The sequence below is a fragment of the Pleuronectes platessa genome, chromosome 7 (assembly GCF_947347685.1).
Source record: "Pleuronectes platessa chromosome 7, fPlePla1.1, whole genome shotgun sequence".
Classification (NCBI taxonomy): Eukaryota; Metazoa; Chordata; class Actinopteri; order Pleuronectiformes; family Pleuronectidae; genus Pleuronectes; species Pleuronectes platessa.
This window is the reverse complement of record NC_070632.1, coordinates 7,653,556-7,668,637: the sequence shown is the minus strand read 5'-3', so window position 1 is coordinate 7,668,637 and position 15,082 is coordinate 7,653,556. Positions and strand designations below refer to the sequence as shown.

General features: G+C 44.0%; 1 protein-coding gene across 1 annotated transcript in view; it reads left to right on the top strand.

Moving 5' to 3' along the window:
- Positions 1-12,926: 12,926 nt before the first annotated feature.
- mob2a (MOB kinase activator 2a) overlaps positions 12,927-15,082 on the top strand; it is a 58,008-nt gene continuing 55,852 nt past the window's right edge. Inside the window, exon 1 of the mRNA XM_053426251.1 lies at positions 12,927-13,083. Coding sequence (XP_053282226.1) covers positions 13,067-13,083 — 17 coding nt within the window. The 5' untranslated portion in view covers positions 12,927-13,066. The remainder of the gene's footprint in view (positions 13,084-15,082) is intronic.

Below are 15,082 nucleotides of genomic sequence, written 5' to 3'. Positions count from 1 at the left end.
TTTTCATGTGCATGCATACCTGTGTGTGTTTGTGTGTGTTTGTTTATTTTATGGTCATCAAGGGAATTCTCCCTGACAAGACCACCACAGTAATGGAATACATAGCAAATCCCACCTTCTCACTTTCATTGTCCCTGTAATGACCGGCCTGCTCGGCATGTTGTCGTCTGTATTTATCACCTGGATCATAACGGATAATCCCATCACAATATGCTCCCTCAGTGTATACACTATATATGTGTGTGTGTGTGTGTGTGTGTCTGTGTGTGTGTGTTGGTCTGTTTCAAGGTGCCCTCAGCTTGTATTATATGGATCTGTATCTCGGGTAACCTGTCCGTCTGCAGTCTCCCCTCCGCTGTGCTGAAGTCTGCACTTCTCCGCAGGTTTCCTGTTGCCATTGTTCTGTTCTCCCTCCTCAAATACCTTTCCGATGCAATGTTTCATACATTTCCTCCGGTTCTTTCTGAATGAAGTTCCTGAATGCAGCTCTGCCTGGCCGGTTTTTTTCATTAAAACAAATATATGGGAGAGTCAAGGTCAAACGGTCAGCCTGCAAGAAAGTAAATGTTTGCGTTTGGATACAAAGGAGTGTGTGTGTGTGTGTGTGTGTGTGTGTGTGTGTGTGTGTGTGTGTGTGTGTGTGTGTGTGTGTGTGTGTGTGTGTGTGTGTGTGTGTGTGTGTGTGAGCAGATATCGGATGTGTGCATTTCACTGGCATCATATATTTACTTGCACATGTTTATTGTGTTAGTGTATGTGCGTGTGTGTATATGAATGCTAGTTTTATGTATGGCTTGGCACAGACTGCTCAAGTCAGAATGATTTATCTGGAAAATACACAGAAAAAATGAAATGCTGCTTTTTGCAGTGAAGTATTTTGAAGACATGATGACCGCACACAAAGTTCCTATGATTTTATTGGACACAATGAGAACATGAACATACCCTCCAAACCACATGGGACATTAGTGCACATGTAAATGTACTTTACATAACTTAGGTCTCTGAGGAACTCCAGTTTCCTCCCACAGTCCAAAGACATGCAGAATGGGATCCGGGTAATTGGACTGAATTCAACATAGATGTAAATCAGAGGGTGAACTGTCGTTTGTCTCTGTGATAGGCTGCTGACCTGCAGGTGAAGACCACGCCTCTCACCCAATGTCAGCTGGGATTAGCTCCAGCTCTCCTCACGACCCTTAAAGGAAAAGTGGTATAGGATGAATGGATGGATGGACAGTAGATTTATAGACAGAGGGAAGGATGAATGAATGGATGGATGGATGGACGGTAGATTTATAGACAGAGGGAAGGATGAATGAATGGATGGATGGATTGTGGATGGTGGACAGCACCGTGGGTCTTTACTCTGAAATGTGGTGAGTCCTAGGCCTCACCTTCAATACTCCAGCATCTGCATTTGTTTTGTTTCTCCACTCGTTTATTCAGCTGTTTCCTTTGATATATCTCCTGTCTGAATGAACTCTACGTGCATGTTTGCACGAACGCTTGGCATCTGTATTCGTGCATGCATGTGGCATTTAAGTAAGTGTGTGTTTCTGTTCCTGCATGGATCCGAGCTCATGCATACACACATGCAGTGGGTTGCATGAATGTAGGTTGCATGTTTGTAAATGCACGACTGTGTATCCTCCTCCTCCTCCTCCTGGTGGCTGATGGGTACCAGACACATGCTGAGGGGCTGCCTGGCGCCTGGTCCCAGGCCTTCTATATGGAAACAGTTAGGAGCCGTTACGTCAGCAGGCTGCGGCACTCTCTCTCTCTCTCTCTCTCTCTCTCCACTTTTCCACTCACACACAAACACATCTAAAGTGCACTCACACACGCTACATGCACATATTTTTCACAGAACATGCCCCTTCTCTCTTTCCCTCTTTCTTCTCTCCCAGTGTTGCCCCCTGTTTTCTCACACACTTTCATCTCAAACGCACACTCATTACACACCAACGCTGCTCGAAAGTTGCGTCAGCGCAGCATTCCACTCTTTTCCACGCGTCACCAAGGATGGCTGACTCCAAACAGCATTTCTTGCCCTTTTTTTTCCATGGAAAACACTTGTCCTTATATAACCCTGTTGTCTGGCAGCCTGCTCGTTCTAGTATTTGTCTCTGTCTGTCTCCCTTTCTTGCATCCCTATCCATCTCTCACGCAAGCGGTCGAAAAAGTCGAGCTCTGAGGGCTGAGGGCCCGTGGTAGCTCCTCTCTCCTCCACGCTAAGGCCGAGAGGAGCCGTCATCAGTGCATTCATAAGTCCGACTGAGTTGTAACTCGTGTTGAAACGAACGCAGGGAGATAATTAGTGCATTCTGTGCAGCAGCAGGCTGTGGAGTGAGTGCGTGTGGTGAGGAGGAATCCCTGCCCGGCTCTGGGGCTCACCAGGCCTCAGGTAATCCAGCTTAATGCAGTTAGCGTTGTCATGGCCACCTGTGTGTTTCCCACTGCAGCGGTACAGCGAGACGAGAGGGGGGGGGGGGGGGGGGGGGGGGTCTAGACGGGCAAATCAGTGGAAAACAAAGAAAGTCTGCGAGAGGCGAAACCGTGCGGTCAGGGGCCTCTTACATGAACAACAACAACAGAGCTCACAGAAATGGGTCAAAGTAGCAATTACAGGTCCACCCTGTTTATTTCTATCAAACCACAAAGGCTGATTTATTATATCTCCCAAGGATGAAGGTGATGAAGCTCCCACACAGAGGTTTGCACCAGGAAACAGACGCTGTCATCCTGAGAACTCACTGCATAACTGACTGCTGCCACCTACTGCTGGCTCCCAGTCAAACTCAGCAGCTCGGGTTCGTCCTCCGACAGGAAGGTGAGAGGCGATCGATGCTTCAGATTCAGCAGCCAGGCCGGCAGCAGGGTGAACACACATCAGTCTGTCCGTCCTCAGGTTTCCTTTCAGGAATCAAACTAAATGAATGGACAAAAAGATAAACTGAGAGAGGGGGGTTTCTAACTTCTTTTTTCTCTGTGTATGAGTGAGGCACACCCTCTTTACTGTCATCCACTGTGTGCTTGTGTGTTTGTGTTAGTGTGTTAGTGTGTTTGGGTGTGTGTGTACTCACACAAAGTGCTGACAAAAGCAGCTGTTGGTGCTGACATCTGTCTCTGTCTTTCTAATGGTGGAACAAACTGCCTCTCTCTTAGCGTCAGCCTCATCAGCACTCTGCTCAGGTCCACACCCCATCAATGTATCAACACACACACTTACACACACACACACTCACACACTTACACACACACACACACACACTACAGGGGCTACAGCTTTGCGTAGGTCAGTCACCTGTGAAGACCAGCATCATTTACCCCTGAACCAGTGCGGAGAAAGGCGCTCCCTGGGCCACAGGGATGAGCCAGCACCACGCCACTACGCTGCCAAGACACCAGTGGACACAGGAGCTGGGTCCGAACTCATGGGTGCGGATGAGGGGGATTTTGATTAGGGCGAAACAACTGTTGTGTCCCTACCATTTCAAAAGAGAGATTCGCCCTCTCGACTGTATTCAGAGAATCTTTTCAAATAGAACCGCGCTGTTTGACTCATTACGGTAAAACCAGCTTTGCAACTTTACTTTCACAATTCGATCTTCAAACTAATTTTGAAGATCTTTTTAGTTTGTTCAATTTTTATTCATGTATCACCCAACAATTTGCTATCTATGTCTCGTCTTCCTGGGGATAATGGTGCATATTTTCGAATGATAGCAGTCCATTAAAGTAGTTCAGTTTACATTTAAAAAAATATATATAGATAAAAATTGTTTTAATATAAAATTAAATATTTAAATTAAATATAAAAAAATCAAATTAAATTAAATTGGGAAAAAAAAAACTGCGCGCGCACATCCTGCGCAGAGGCCCATTGCGCACATCCTGCGCAAAAGGCCATTGCGCAGGAGTTGCGCTCGCATTTATTTATTTTTTATTTAATTTAAATTATTTTTTTTAAATATTTAATAAGTTTAATTTGAAATATATTGCAGTTAATAGAATTCAGAGTTCAGTATATTGCCGGCATCAAGAGAGGAAAGAGTGGGACTCAAACTCGCAAACTCCTTATTGAAGGACAACCACTTGGTTCCTCTGCACACCAGCTGTTGTCCTGAATGAGCTTTGCTGATTAAATAATACTGCATAGTAACAGGCAGTATGCGTTGAGAGCACAGCATCCTGGTTTAAATGTTACAATCAACACATCTCCTTTGGTACTCTGTGTGCAACAAGCATACTGTCTCAGGGTGAAAATTGAAATGAATTACACTGCATACAGTACAAGTGCCACAAAAGTTTTGTAATAACAGGAGAAAACCTCCTTCAAAGTCGTACACAACACAATATGGATGATGGGTACACAGTGTTAGCGATGGTGGATACTTGTGTATTCAAAACAAATGAGCTGTTAAAAGACCTACCTTGTACATAAATAACTGTCAAGTAGATAAACTACTAATAAGAAGAATGTAGATAAACCATTAATATTAGAAGAAGAGAATTTCCTTCTCAAACAGAGAAACTGTCTCTGTTTACACCTTAATACTAATACAGCACTAAAAGCCAAAGCAAAGAATTAAATCATTTCAACATGCATCAGTAGACATTCAATTATCTGAAATAGTTTTAATAAAACATGCACTTGTCAAAGTGTAGGTGTGCTATGTCTTGAAAAACAGCTTCAGATTCCTATCACTTGTCTGTGCACATGTATTAACTTTCTAGTGCCAAGTATGAATTACGAAATGTGAAAATGGATTAAAAAAAAAGAACTGTACTTGTGTAACAGTGTATTGTATAAAGGTGCATCATTGTCAGCTGTAAAGCCAGTTACAGTTTATAAGTAGGGTCGCATAGAAAAGTAATTTCACGTAAAAATCATTTATAAATTTATAAAATCAAAGTATTCACACAATGTGCTCCTGAGCCAATATCAGTAAACAGCTCCAGAAGTTTTTGAGGTACAATCAGATACTCTGAAGGGACATCAAATGGAAGGATAGTCCAAAGGAAGCGGAGAAACAACACATCAAGGCAGAGCATGAGAGATGGATGAGCTGATGTGCTAATAGTCCAATAAAACCAAGTATATTTCCTGTCAGCTTCCGTCTTTAGCAATGTGCAATATTGAATTAGCTTGGACCCCTAAAGAATGTTTGTATTAAACTATGAAAGTCGCAATCTCCTTATTCGCCTTCCCTCAATGTTTCTCCTCCCTCTCCCTATCCCTCTCTCAGCAGCAGAATGACAGGCTGGAGGTGGGATCACATCAGATACCATGCAGCGAATCCATCCTGAGCAGCAATCCAAGTCGCAAACAGAACCTGTCCCGCTGGGTGTCAGAGTACGGCAATGGCGAGTTGACCGGCACATGCCGTTCCACTCGACGCCGCTGGATGCACAAAAAGAGAAAACAAACCTAAACAACAACCTCACAACAGTTCATCATAGCAGCATGATGCATACAAAGAGAAGTATGAAAACCTACTCATTTTGGCAGCATAGTAGGGACATTTGCTGATGTCACCTCTCGTGACTCCGTGGACAGGCAAGCCAGCATCTAACATCCTCCTAGATTGCCCCCTGTGTTAACAGTCAGGCGGTGGCTCACACAGAATGTGCGCTTCCACCTCAGGTGTGTCCCTGACGTACACTCTGCGGTCACAGACTGCGGTTAGAGTCAAAGATTAATCAAAAAAAGATTAAATTATCAGGTGCACAATTCAGAGAGCACCGCAAAGTAGAGGAGGAGAAGAAAGAACAATATAGAGGTAAGAATTACCCCGATTGTGGACATCATTAATGTTTATTTTTGTCGACATAACATGATATGCTATCAGTACAGCTGATTTCAGACTCTATATATATTTGTTATTATATATTTTTATTGTTTTTTATAGCTTACAACTTTGTCTGCCTGTGTGTGCATCTGTATACAGTCCAATCGTCTTGGGGATAAATGACAGTTTGCGTGTGTATGTTGGGGGGGCGCCAATTTGAAATCTCGCCTAGGGCGCCAACATTGCCAGGGCCGGCCCTGCACACACAGACACACACAAACACACTGTCCCTGCTGCTACAGTCAGCGCATATCCCATATCCCAGCGTCTGCATCTCCAAAAAACCACATCCTGGAGCAGCACAGAAGAAGACAGTGCTTCAGGTGGATGTGGCTCCGCTAACTCAAGGTCAGACACTGCCTCATCCCTCTGAATGATGGAGGCGAGTGAGGGAAGAGGTAGTCGAGATGTGTGAAGAGTTTCCACTCAGGTTGCAGAGGCTGCAGGAGTTTTTGAACCAACGACAAATTGAATTAAGAACCGCAGCTGCCGCTTTGCAGTATTTCAATGCCCATGACTTTTAAATTTGATCCGGTTTAATATTCCCCTTTTTTCTCGCTGCCTTAAAATGAAAGTGATCAGTTGTGTTCCTGACTGAATCAACACTTTAGAGAGCAGCAGACCAGTTGTCTGGATTGGGGGATTTATTTTATTTGAGCTTGTCTTAATGAAACCTACATATATCTGTATCTACTTTTATATAGATAAGGCCATATATATACAGTTTATGTACTGTATTTATGCATGTTTTTATGTATAAGTAGCTTGGTAGATGGATGCAAGGATAGATAGATAGATACATAGATACATTGATACATATATAGATACATACATAGATACATAGATACATACATAGATACATAGATACATTGATACATTGATACATATATAGATACATACATAGATACATAGATACATACATAGATACATAGATACATTGATACATATATAGATACATACATAGATACATAGATACATACATAGATACATAGATACATTGATACATTGATACATATATAGATACATACATAGATACATAGATACATACATAGATACATAGATACATTGATACATTGATACATATATAGATACATACATAGATACATAGATACATACATAGATACATAGAAACATTGATACATTGATACATATATAGATACATACATAGATACATAGATACATACATAGATACATAGATACATTGATACATTGATACATATATAGATACATACATAGATACATAGATACATACATAGATACATAGATACATAGATAAATAGGTTAGTATGACTAACTTGTAATCTTTACCTATAAAAATGTTATAGGTTAAGATAAAATTATGATATTTGTTGATTGATTATTACACATTATTATTATTGCTTAATATAGATGACATTTTTTACTTTATTTAAATTTTTATAATACACAGTTTCTTACACTGGGCCCAGAAGTCACATCTGTAATACACCCTGCCAATGTGGTGCCTCTCATCAAACCATTCATTTTGATGATGATTTATGTTTAAAATAAGAGAGACAAAGATCTGTCACACAGCACACTAACACTGACACACACACACACACACACACACACACACACACACACACACACACACACACAGTGTCTTCTTGTCGGTTATCTTTTCCCCTCCCTGTGTCTATGACCTCAGAGCCACATGCAAGCTATTTCTGTTCAGTTGCTTCTGGCTGAAAATGACTTCATGTCTGATTTTGTTTGAAACAGTCGGGTGGGGGGAGGGCGTTTTGTATCACTTGTATTCATGGAACATGCAGTGCAATGACACAACATGCTTTGACTGCTCACTGGGCCATTTAGGGGTTTGATGCACCTGAGGCAGGACTGTTCTACATCTCGTCTACAACTTCCCCTCTTTTTTTGGGGGGGAAATCCCAAATGGGTATTTCTCAGGGTCTTAGATCAGCCAATCATTCTGGTTTCACTTCCCTCTCTTGTTTTTATCAGTTTCATCTCCCCTCAGCTCCCCCCCCCCCCCTTTCTTTCTCTCTCTCCCCTTCGACCCACTAAACAACAACAGTGTACTCGTTCTCCGTAGTTTCAGATTCATCTTCCCTCCTCCTCCTCCTCCTCTTCCTCCATAAGACTGGAGTCACTGGAGACAGGTAGGTCTGCAGACATGAGTAATGTGGCTCAGACTGACTCATACAGCGAGACATCAGCCGTCAGTGTGGAGCCAGAAATGACACAAGCACAAGAACAAACACACACACATACACACACGTTATATACTGCATCGACACACAGGCAGACTTGTTGGTGCCGACAATATGAAACCCAGTCACGCAATTTTCCATTATCATCACCTTATATCGTGTGATCATTATTGAGAAACTTAAAATGAAGCCAGCAGTGATGAGATCAGACTCTTAACAGTAAACAGGTCTGTGACACAACACACACACACACACACACAGAGACTCACACACATGCACACAAACATATCTGCCTGTGTGTCTGGAGACTGTTGGGATTTTACATTAAAATATGCAACAAAGTGCCGGTTGACAACTCATAGTTTTCTCTTTTTTTATATTTTGCAGAACATGAACATTTCAATTTTTTGAATTATCGTCAGTTCAGCTGAAATCTACAGAAAAACAACTTGAATGATATTTAAGTGTAAGTTTATGAACATAATCTACACTTAATTAGTAGTTATTGTGCGGTTTATGCAAAAAACACAAACACAGACAGACATTCACAAATATACTCTCCTCACTGCGTTTATTAAGCATTTATTATTTATGCAGGAGTAATGTGAGGTGTCTCCATTTGAATGCCTCCTAATGGTTTTTTGTGTTACCGCTGCCAGCGATGAATAAATCATATCAGTCAGGCTGCAGCCAATACCTCACTCCCCCTGGCAGCACTGAGCTGATCTATAGGTATGTGGTGTGTCTGTGTGTGTGTGGGGGGGGGGGGGGGGGGAGTTGTGTGTGTACGTTTACACATTATAATCTCTTTCTGATTAAAAAATTTACTTTAAAGGGGTTTGAGAATTTAAAAAAAGCCTGAGGTTCTGCTGTGTTGTTCTTATCTTGATAACGCAACACGTGTAAAGTGTATGAACGTGTGAGTGTGTGTGTGTGTGTGTTTGTTTATGTGTCTCACAGCAGGTTAAAAGTCACCTTTAACAACATCAAACACTGAGGTGCACATAGATCTTGATAGAGGATCATAAGTGTGACAATTCTACACATACACAGTGTGTGTTTGTGTTTGTATGTTTGTGTGTACAGCAAATCATGCATGTTCACATAATAAGTAACACACTGTTGAGACGTCAGATATTCTGACATATGCTGTGTGTGCTAAGAAAACATATTTTAATACACATATTATAATGTTTTCACCATTAGGAAATAAAGCTATCCGATTTTTGTCTCTGTTTTTATTTCAGCCACTGACGTCATGCAGATCCCCCCCCCCTCTCTCCCTCTCGTGCACTGCACTGGCTGGGCTAAAGTGGAATGGGAACATATCGACCCCTGGGTGGCTCAGTATTGACGACTGGGTGGATTTCAGGAAGTGACCTTGGCTAACTCAGGCGAGCACCTGACCTGAGGCCAGCTCGTTTTCCCACACAGCTCATCTCTGGCACCAGCTCTGACAACACACAGCAGCTTTGTGTCCGAACTGTGGTCGCTGCAGGGTGATCATAAGTCGCTGTCGTCATCCCTAAATTGCAGTCATGAAGCTGTGAGGGGGAGTTTTTGACAGCACACATTGACTTTGCATGGCTCTGGTGTCACTAATGAAGTTATCGATGACACAGTTCAATTCGAGTCCCCCTTTGTTGTTTAGACGTAGAGTCAACCTGCACAAGGACCCTGAACGTGAAACACATAAATGGACATAAGTCGTCATTTAATTGTAATATTTGCTCTGGAGCTGTTTCCAACTTGGTATCACTGAAAAAGGCTTATTCACAAACCACTTGTCCACATATCAACACAACTAGACAAATATATATATTTACTCTGTCAGCTGAGGTCTTATCCAGATGTCTTTTAAAAGGTCCCAATCAAATGAAGATGAATGGAATCATGTTTGTAACAGGGATATCCTCTATGTTCAGAAATAAGTTTATTTTTTAGAACATAGTTAGTATCATAAACATTGGTAGTGAGTGTAAAACTGAGACCACAGTACATTCAGTGCAGTGTCTGCACGGGCCTGCTGTCAACAATCATCCCACACCGCCCCCGGGTGGCTGACACAGGCATCACATCACTTTTGACCAATTCCAATCGATCCCACCAGCCCCCTGTCAATCATCACCGTGACTCCGCCTCTCCGCGAGCTGATTGGAGGCAGGGTTGTCAACGAGCCAATCGCGTGGCTCTGCCTCCTGTTAACAGGGCTCCTCTTCCGCGTGCCCTGTGTGGTGGAGTTATTTATAGAAGCCTGGGGGGGCAAGGAGGAGGGAGCAGAGAGAGGGGGGAGTAAACGAGAGACAGAAAGAGAAGAGGGAGGATGATAGGAGCTGAGAGAGAGAGAGAGAGAGAAGAGGAGAGCAGTCATTTTCTCAGGACCCTTTTCATATTGATCTCATCTATTCAACTGCATCAGCCTGATTGATGCTCTTCTATAAGAGGCTGAAGAGAGAGGAGGGACAGAGCTATTTAAAGTCCCTGTATACAGAGGGAAGGGGCAGCAGGAGGGTACTCCAGGAATTATATGATTCAGTGTCGTCCAGCACCGAGATAAAACTCACAGATTGGAAAGAAGGCAAATGATACAGACACTAAAACACACATTGTATTTTTTTACTTGCAGTTATTTTAGAAATATTTTGACATGTTTCTCTTTAGGGCCGCGACTAACGCCAAGTTCATGATACGTTATCTCATCATCCATCTTTAGCCTAATATCTTAGTCTATACAAAAGACAGACAATTGTGAAATCCCCTCAGGATTGATAAAGTATCTATCTTTCCATCCGTCTGTCTGTCCGTCTATCTATTTATCTATCTATCTATCTATCTATCTATCTATCTATGTATCTATCTATGTATCTATCTATCATTCCATCCACCTATCTAAATCCAAATACTTGATGATTAACTTTCTCCTAATCACACAACTGGATTATAAAAACTTGATCCTACTTTGTATCCAAATCTTGTAGAAAGACATCAGGATGGTTAACTTGTGTAGAATTCTTATTGGCTCTGCTAGTTTTTGATATTTTTTCTAAATAATGGTGTCTGATAAGCGTGTTGTGCACAACACAATAATAAAAATCAATCAATCAACACCTTAACTGATCAAACGCCGTCTTCTCTCTCTCACTGAAGGAGGAGGGGAGTAGCAGTGAGGTCATCAGTGAACCTGAGAGCGGATGCAATGAAACAAACAACGAAACGTAAAGTGCAGTTCTTTCTGCCTGAGGGACGGTGGTTTTATGAGAGGTAGAACAATGGCCGACACTGTGTTTTAATTCCACCAGTGATATATTGTTCATTACTGTAACTGCCGTGCCTGCACAGCCTCGCAGAGAGGGGTCAGTGCACATGAACGCCTTTCCTGTTGAGATCTATGGCCCCCGATGACGTCTCCCTCTGGGTTTCGTTTGAGGGCTTATTTATGTTCCGTGTCTTCTGGTGGGGAAAATTAAAGGAGGCTGAATTAACTGGGGGACCCTGGCCCCATTGACCCCATCAGCACCACCACCCCCGACAACCTATACCGCTCTTTGTGAATTGTACACGCTGCGTATGTCATCTCTTAAGTTTCCATTAAGTACATTGGCCTGTAGCAGACTGCACATGGCATCCAAAGACTGTGAAATCAAATGACTCGTGTGCCCGGATGATTCCACCAGGGCCCGAAGGTTTCTCTGGGTCAGTGAGTTGTTGAGCTTAAACGATAAAGCTCTTGAAATTAGATTTTTTTGCACATAGCACTCTACAAGTCAATGTAGGGCGTGATTTAGCCAACATTGCATGAATCCCTGCAACATTTGCAATCATTGAATTTAGAGAAAGCTGCAAAATATACAGTAAAACCAGGTCATTTTGTGCCTGAAGATGATATTTGCACCGAAGGAGTTTGTCCAGTCGTATAAACTCCAAGGTTCAGATGAAAAAAATGTTAATGACTGACAGAAAAGCTATAAAGCCTTGTTATTAAGTTATGAACGGGTTGTTAGAAGGTTTTTCCTATGACTGTTTACAAATGTTATTGTATTCCTTTAAAATAAAGCATTTATTTGTGACCCCTAAACTCGCTATGGGCATATGTCTTTGCCTTAATGGATTTGTCTCATTTGAAGGTGGAAGTTTATGGGATTTCACAAGAAAAATACCGAACGACACAGAAACATATTGTTTAGTTTATCCCCCTAAACGATCAGATGATCTTTCTTGGTCGGATCCATTAGCTGCAGTAGAAGAACACGACATGTGATTAGAGATTTACATCCAGGCTCCATGTGATGTAAAGTGCAGATGTAACCAGCTCCATGAAGGTGCTCACTCGTGGACGTCTGCTTGAAGCATGAGCACAGATCTCTTCTCCTCTCCCCGGGTTCTGTCTCACTACATCTCCCACCGCCTCCGTGTCCACAGCCCCCCCTGCGTGACACGCATTTTACGCACGGGAGAGACGGAGTGGGTCGGGTCTGTGTTTACTTCCGGACTCGGATTTAGACTCCGCTCAGAGAGCAGCAGCCCCAGTGGTGGTTCAGGCTGTCAGCTAGCACAGTAGCCATACAAGGCTGCATGACAGAGGTTACAGGGTTGACCGGCGGCTCCCCACCGACAGACCAGCCTCGCTCGGCGCCTCTGCAGACCGGACACCGCGACTCCGGGCGGACCCGCACCGCTCGCCCCTCCGCTCCGCGCCTCAAAGTCACCCGATGCTGCGCTCCCGCTTCCAGTTAACACGCCGACCAGACTGCGCTCCTGCCGCTCCATGATCCCCGCTAGCCGCGGATCAAAACAAGGACGATCGCTCAAAGTTTAAGCGGCGTTTTGCATTCCACCGACCCGGGATCCGGCATCTGGGAGAGAGACACGGGCCCTGGGGGACAGCGACGGGACTCGGGGGGGGTCCAGGCGGCCAGGGCAGCGAGTGTGGTGGCCGGATAGACTCGGGGCTCGCCTCCAGCTCCTGCTGGATTTATCCCCTGCCGGCTAACGTTAGCTCCGCTATCTGCACACAGCACCATGGACTGGCTGATGGGGTGAGTACACACGGCTAACTTGCTGAGCTAGCGTGCTCTCGTCTGACAGGTCCAAGTGCGCAGTCCTCAAATCCACCGCCCCGGGGCTGACACCGCCGAGGTCAGCGGGAGACGGGTGCACCATCGCGTTGGACACCGTTCGATTCCCACTTTGACGCGTTAATCTGCCTCTTAAGCGGGTAGCTTGTTGCCTAGCGTAGCTTTAGCATATGCGATGCTAGCTCGGGAGCGAAGCTGGCAGCGGCGGAGCGACCCAGTGTTACCCCCAGAGCAGGCGGCTTTTCTGGGGCACCTGTGTGGCCCGCGGGTAGCTGTCCAGCCGGAGAACATTTATATATTGAGGGGCTTATTCATAAGAATGGTTGCACAGCAGCTGGGTTGACGGTACCCGTCTGTCACTGTGGCTAACGCGGCTCTGCCTGGTTAGAGTTTATTTCCTGTGCAAGGTGCGCCGGGGTCCTGGAACTAGCATTAGCCGACATGCTAACCGGCTAATGAGCCACATTTGGGGAAATGACAGAAGCTCCTGTGTCAGAGAGAGATCACTGATGGAGAACATGTCTGTCACACCTGAAGGATGAACACAGGTTACACAGATGTTATGTGACCACACACACACACACACACACACACACACACACACACACACACACACACACACACACACACACACACACACACACAGAGTCCCTCGATGCACTGTGGTTAGAGCTTCATCTTTGTGATAGTCTGGCCCTGATGTTGCAGGTGACACGAGCTGATGATGCTGTTTCCTCACTTTATTCTGTTGTGGTCCATGTCAGGAGTTTGGTGGCCGTCCCCAGTGGATGAGGGGGAACATGTCTCAGAATGACACCTGCTGTGAAGCCAAAGTTCGAGGCCTGTGGGTGCAGCCGTGACATCAGTAACACTCCCAACAGCTTAGTCTGGAATCGTAGACCTCACATGAGTTATCGAAGCATTTGCCATGCAAACATTGAAGCCACTGGATTGTCTTGTCAGAACGAAACCCGAGTTTGCATGAAAGGAATCACAGTGTTTTCTCATGCACGGCGTAAACACAACATGCCTCCATACTGCTCCTGTGGTGTCATCCAAGTGTCTGCAAGCACAGACATTCATATTCAAACCAGTAACTAGGTGGAAGACAACAGCGTGTAAATGACGCTGTTTCGAGTCGAATTTGAAAGTCGAACTCCTTCAGTGTTTTGTGGATTCAAACATTCACCCACCATCTCCATCAGCATAGAGGTGAGGAGATAATGAGTGACTTTTCATTGTTTGGGTGAACTTTCCCTTTAAGCTTTAATTTCACCCTGTGATGTTTCATTCTGAAGCACAGACTTGGACTTCCACAGACAGGTGTGTCTCTGTGACATTATTATGTTATTTTTCCTGGCTCCTTATCAGGTCGCACTTTTAAAAGCAGCTCTGGGTTTAGGAAGGGTGGAGGCCTGCTGTCGGGGGTGTTGCTTCACGTCGTGACATTTTGGCTGAGAGATAACCAAGCAGGCCCCAACCAGGCTGTGAGCCTGCTGCCACCACTGTTTCTTAAATGTTACCTCTAGCAAGGAGGTGCCGTACGTGGCCCCAGCGGCTGGTCTGTTGATTCGCAGGATATCTGAGAAACTACTCTACAAACTTAAAGTTGAAGTTTTATAAGAAAACTCTTAACTATATATGCAAGGTGTAAGAGTTATCCAGTGTTTTGCTCAAGCGGATCTTTCACCGTATTTACACAACAGTCTTTAAACCTAAATATAATATCTCTGTATGAGATATCAAGATGAACCTGAAAAATGTTAACAAGTTTTTGGTATGTTCTATTTTTCTGCAGCGTTTTGTGTCACACTATATGGTCTTCCTTGTTCTTCCTTACTTTTAATTCCCAGCCCCTAATGCTGACACTTGTTTTCCTGGTTTTGGTAACTGGTTCTTGCATTGACTTGTCTCCAGTTGCATCAGTTCTCTCCGTTGTAAATGGGATCAGTATGTCTTC